This window comes from Topomyia yanbarensis, chromosome 2 (assembly GCF_030247195.1).
Source record: "Topomyia yanbarensis strain Yona2022 chromosome 2, ASM3024719v1, whole genome shotgun sequence".
NCBI lineage: Eukaryota > Metazoa > Arthropoda > Insecta > Diptera > Culicidae > Topomyia > Topomyia yanbarensis.
In genome coordinates this window covers 297,730,290-297,735,412 of record NC_080671.1, presented here as the reverse complement: position 1 = coordinate 297,735,412, position 5,123 = coordinate 297,730,290, and the positions used below count along the sequence as shown (strand labels likewise).

The 5,123-nt window shown below is 36.1% G+C and overlaps 1 protein-coding gene across 3 annotated transcripts; it reads right to left on the bottom strand.

The window, feature by feature from the left end:
• Positions 1-398: 398 nt before the first annotated feature.
• Positions 399-2,350, bottom strand: LOC131683326 (uncharacterized). 3 transcript variants are annotated; one of them, XM_058965204.1, is made up of 4 exons: positions 2,000-2,350; positions 1,808-1,939; positions 1,597-1,668; positions 399-1,534 (listed from the first exon to the last, which is right to left on the bottom strand). In XM_058965204.1, exons 1-4 carry the CDS (start codon positions 2,043-2,045, stop codon positions 1,515-1,517), a joined length of 270 nt encoding a protein of 89 aa, XP_058821187.1. In that variant the 5' UTR covers positions 2,046-2,350; the 3' UTR covers positions 399-1,514. The 3 variants fall into 3 exon arrangements, with proteins under 3 accessions (XP_058821187.1, XP_058821185.1, XP_058821184.1); XM_058965202.1 differs by having other exon boundaries at positions 399-1,530; XM_058965201.1 differs by having other exon boundaries at positions 399-1,668.
• Between the last annotated feature and the right edge of the window lie 2,773 nt (positions 2,351-5,123).

Below are 5,123 nucleotides of genomic sequence, written 5' to 3'. Positions count from 1 at the left end.
CACCGACGATAGCAACATTGAAGATGCATCTGAATCCAATTCAGATTATTATTCAAATACCGAATAGTTTCGTAAAACGTGAAGATTGATTCAATATTGTTTTGTGTTACATAACTATATATAAGAAGACTAATGGTTGTATTGTATTCAAGAGAATCCTTTAGAAATAAATCATATTGGACTAGTATAATACAATTTGTTAAGTGTTCACTCATCAGATATATGGAGAAGAACGGTGCTTCATTTGGTTGGAAGGATGAAAAATCGATGCATGGCATTGGAATGATCGGAGGAGACGCTTGGATGCTTATACTTGATTAATTTATTTTTTGATTTCCATACTAAACATTTTGAATATGTAATTGATTTTATTGGTAGTCGTTGTTTGTACTGTGCACATCGGTTTTATTTTAAAGTATGAATTAACGGTAGGAATACATAAGTTGGTAGATTTTTGCCTTTCGTTTCTACGAGTACCATTTTCGAGTATAATTAATCTAACGATACAATTTTGGAAATGCTCAAACTTGAATCTGACGCGTAAATTTGGAGAGCTGACGATTTAATGGGTTTTGTAAAGTAATCGAACTGATTTTGAAGAGAATTACCATATAGAATAATTTTTCCTGATGCAGTATCGTGCAAAATAAAAGTCAACTTTAATACTTCGTGTTGTTTTGTAAGAATCCAACAATCTGCTTTGGAATTAGTATTAATGAAAAAATGTTAATGCTGCGTATAAATCGAACTGCTTTTTTCAAGATGTAATTGAGTAATTCGCTTGGAGCTGCCTTTGTATCTAGCTTCTTTTTAGAAGAGGTTCATTGTTTTCTATTACAGAATCAAAGAGTGTCTTATTATGCAAGTTTTGCTGCATTTCAGTGATTCGTTTAGCAACTTGGGAAAGTGGTAGATTACCAGTTGTGATCAATCTTTTGATACTATAAAGCTTAGATTCGAAAGGGTATGCATCAAATGAGCCCAATGGTCCAAATCTTTCCACATCATCTATCAAATGAAATAGACTGTGCATGTTGCTGCAGAACATTTGCACTCCATACAACATTTTTACTCCACCGAGGAATTCTTTTAGCAAAGCTCTAGCTATATGATAATCAGCATCAATTTGATTTTGACGCAAACAAATTTGGATGGCACAATAGAAATGTTAAAAAATTTCATATATCTCTTTAGAATCAAAATACTTATTTACAACTATTATGCTTACATGTAAAAGCAACGTTCTATATTCTGTGCCTTTCCATCGTGCCAGATGTTCTAGTCCGCACATGGGTCACCGAATTTCCACGGGCATTTTGCACGATGTCATGTAATCACTTATTTGTTGCGCTTGGAATGCGGACCACTTGGCATTAGTGTTGTTCAGCGTGCCTGTCTTCCATTCAATTAAAAAGCTCTTCATGATGCCAAGATCGATTAAATGAAGAGCATCCCCAATTGGAAAATCCTTTATCATGTCCAGTCCATCTATATCTTCAAGAACACTGGTAGTTTTATGGTGACCTTCGTCTATCTTAGAACGAAACACCAAATCGTTTCTCAAAGGTGCATCTAACTCAAGGAAAATCATCTTACCGAATGCATGGGAGTATTCACCGTCAGTGGTATATTTCAAACAAGATGCGTAAGCATTATGCCCAATAACACCTAGTTAAAAAAAATTGCAAAATAAAAAATATATTTGTTCAAAATATGAAAGGTTTCGACAACTAAAGTTATAGCCCGATTGATCAAGTTCGCAAAATCAAATGTTCGTAATTTATAGGTATATTATTATAAAAGTTACCTCTCAACATTGCTCGAGCTGGTGTATCGCAAATGAACCATCTCAAGGCTACCTGAATTTTGCGGTTATTTGTTTGTATTCCTCGTTGTAATACAATGTTCAACAAAAATGCATTCACGCTTTTTGGCTTAGCTGAAAAGATAAGAAATCGTCATTTCATTTATTTGATTTGCTTACATAACCTATTCCTACATGATCCATTGAATATTCCTACAATCTGCGGAGAAATTCTCTCCATCTCATGAATATTAACGAGAATTGGCCAGAATGATGTCGAACTTTTACTTGAGCCGTACGCGGCGATAGGACACACGCAACAAAAAGTATTCACTATGGATTTTGTTCTACCTCTTTCAACGCGGCAACAGCAACAGCGTTGGAATAGGTAGAACAAAATCTATTGGCGATTTGCAGCAAAACCAAAATTAGTCATGCGACACCTATGATTCAGCTCATGAACTGGCAAAGTGATACAGTTTGCTTTTTTCACCCGCAAGTGAGTCGTAGCTTACTACTAAAACTTCATTTTCTTTTCGGAAAAAGCTTACCACTGCCAAAATATGAATGAAACGAGTAAGAAATTTAGTTTTATTTGCAACTATTCTGAAATAACAGCCATTTGCAACTATTTGGCTCATACATTTCTTCGAAATGTAATAGGGGTATTATTGTGGTTATAAAAAATCGTTCTGTAAATAGAGTTCCAACTCGAAACCGAGACCCAATCAGTTCCAATGCCAAACTCCTTCATATTTTGGACTACGTAGGAGATTCAGTGAAGACTACCAGAGAGAAGGATCGGCTGTGTATGATACAAAGCTCCTATTAGCCGGATATATTTTTCCTCGCGTGATCTGGGGAGTTTCATGAATTTACACCATCTTATAAAGGTTTAGCTTAACTTACGAGGAATGGGAAATGATGTTGCGGCGGCTACGGTGCTCAACAATTTACATTTCGGAACAGCACACATATAGCTTTGTGAATAATATTAGAAATCATCACGTTTTACACTCTTTTCGCAAGATGTTTACTCTTCATCTTATAAATTGATGGTTTTCCTTCTTTTTCATAAACAATTATCAACAAATTGTTCGGTGATTTGGTGTTTAAAAGTTATTTTTTACCAATGTTTACAGAAAATATATGCACTATGACAGAACAGAATGAAATCAGCAACACTTTGCTTCCTGCGCTATCTGTGAGCGGTTTCAACGTAGAATCGCCAATAGTGAATATTTTTTGTGGCGTATGTCCTGTCGCCTCGTGGGCAAACTACTTTGTTGGTAGACCGTCAATATTTACATTTAAGAAAATCTTTTCTAAATTTTGGTCTTTGCTCCTGTTTAGCACATTTAGCGCCTGATGCAATCCATAATGCCAATAAGTACCACGTACGACGTGTTTCAATGAGGGTTCTTGCATCGATCGGAAGCACATTATCCGGAACATTCGACTTCAAGATTTTGAGAAGCGAGTTTACCGCTGTATGTTTTATCTGATGATCGATGACCCATGTTTTGAGATCTTCTCTGAATTCGTACATGTTGTTTTTGGATGAGTTAAAGTCGTCGATCTTCTAGTATTCGTCTTGGATACTACTTTCGATTTCTTGTTTTTCGTGCAATATTTGATCGAAATCTGTAAACGATTGATTGTTCCTCTCTTGCATTTCAGAAGTTGATGGTTCTTTGCTTGCACTGATATTTAATTCATCATGCTCGCTGTGCTTCTTCACGATATAACTAACTGCCTGCTTTATCATAATCCTTTTTTCTTCTGAAAAGCACCACTTCTTTTTATTTTAGCCCAATTATTGTCACTGGCCATTTGAACGTTTGGAAGTTGTCAAATAGAATGAAAAACTAGGAATTACTGTAAAATTTGTTGGACTGTTTGTAGAACATACAAGTTTCCCGTCAATTGCACAATTGTAACTTAAATTCTTATTTCCAACAAAACTTGTTAAATTACTTGTGCTACATATATTAGGCGCACAATTGTTATAGATGTTGCAAAGAAGAACTGCTTCGTACCGGGAGGACACGATAATTATTGTGCAATTTGCTCGATTATCTGTGCAAACTAGCACAGTTCCTAGTCAGTTACACAATCAAAATATATATTTCTAAACTTGTTGCTATGACCCGCCTCAAAGTGCTGCTGGAAGAGTAAGCACTAGTTTTAAAATTTTTAGTCTTGTATTATAGATCCGTAAAAAATATGACACTACAACTGAACCACTCCCGTGTCCGTAGGTCGTTACTTGACTCGAAATACTTTTCTCCAATTTATGGAGTGTATGTGCTGAATACGCTTTATATATTAAAAACTGCTTCAAATGTATTTCAAATGAAGCAACAAAAAGAACGGCAGCATACCAGTTATACAGTTCGAAACAAAACTGTTCGAATCAACAATAAAGAAGCTCTGCTGGGAATATGATTGTGGCCGTTCTAATTCCACTTTGAAACTCTCATATAAAATACTACGCTGCTGAACATGCCCTAAAGAATTCAATCGACATAAAATAATAATGCAAGCCTATGATAAAACCAATCAGTACTTTCTCTGGGTCAAATGGCATTACTTTTGGGTTGACTACCAAAAATCGCTATAGATTATTTCGCAACATTGGAAAACAAATCAGAAGTAACACTGCTCTAACATAATTCAGTCTCCTCGCCCAGCAAAATCTCCAACCAGCGCCCGCCTTTCTGTAGACGCAAATCCAATTACGTCCGCCCATGCTTTAGAAATATCTACAGAAGCATGTTGTCATTCCTCAACGATAAAAACGTGTCACATATATCTAAATATTTAAACTGCCGAAAACATCGTCAGTCTAACGCACACATAAGCACAAAAATATATATTTTTCAAACGCAAACTCAAGCAGTACACAGGTCGCACCCTGCAGTATGGTACTAAATCCAAAACACCCCACCCACCCACTTTGCAAATCATCCTGTGACACCGTTCTAGTACCCGAAAAATTTGTGCACAGTTTAACTGTGTGCCAGTTACTGCCGAAAATCCCGTTTATTATTCCGTACAGACACTATAGCCATGATGTTGCTCGTATGGCATAAGAGCAACAACCAATTCAAACAGACACCCGGCACATCTATATTTATAACTTTTTCTGTATGATTGAGCCACTTAGCTGCTTCATATTGACGGCTCTGTCTAAAACAGTTGCCTCGTTGATGCAAATCTTCCCTTAGTTTGCGAGATTTTCAATTCTAGCGATTCTCAATAACTACATGTATGGCACAGACATGAAATTATTACTAATATTCAAGTTATGCGTTCA

What these genes read in the sequence shown, in the direction of transcription:
- LOC131683326 (XM_058965201.1), bottom strand. Translation starts at nt 2,045, where the DNA reads ATGGAGAGAATTTCTCCGCAGATTGTAGGAATATTCAATGGATCAT. An exon ending in AGGAATATTCAATGGATCAT is followed by an intron (nt 1,940 to 1,999) that starts GTAGGAATAGGT and finishes TTATCTTTTCAG; the next exon opens with CTAAGCCAAAAAGCGTGAAT. An exon ending in AGCTCGAGCAATGTTGAGAG is followed by an intron (nt 1,669 to 1,807) that starts GTAACTTTTATA and finishes TTTTTTAACTAG; the next exon opens with GTGTTATTGGGCATAATGCT.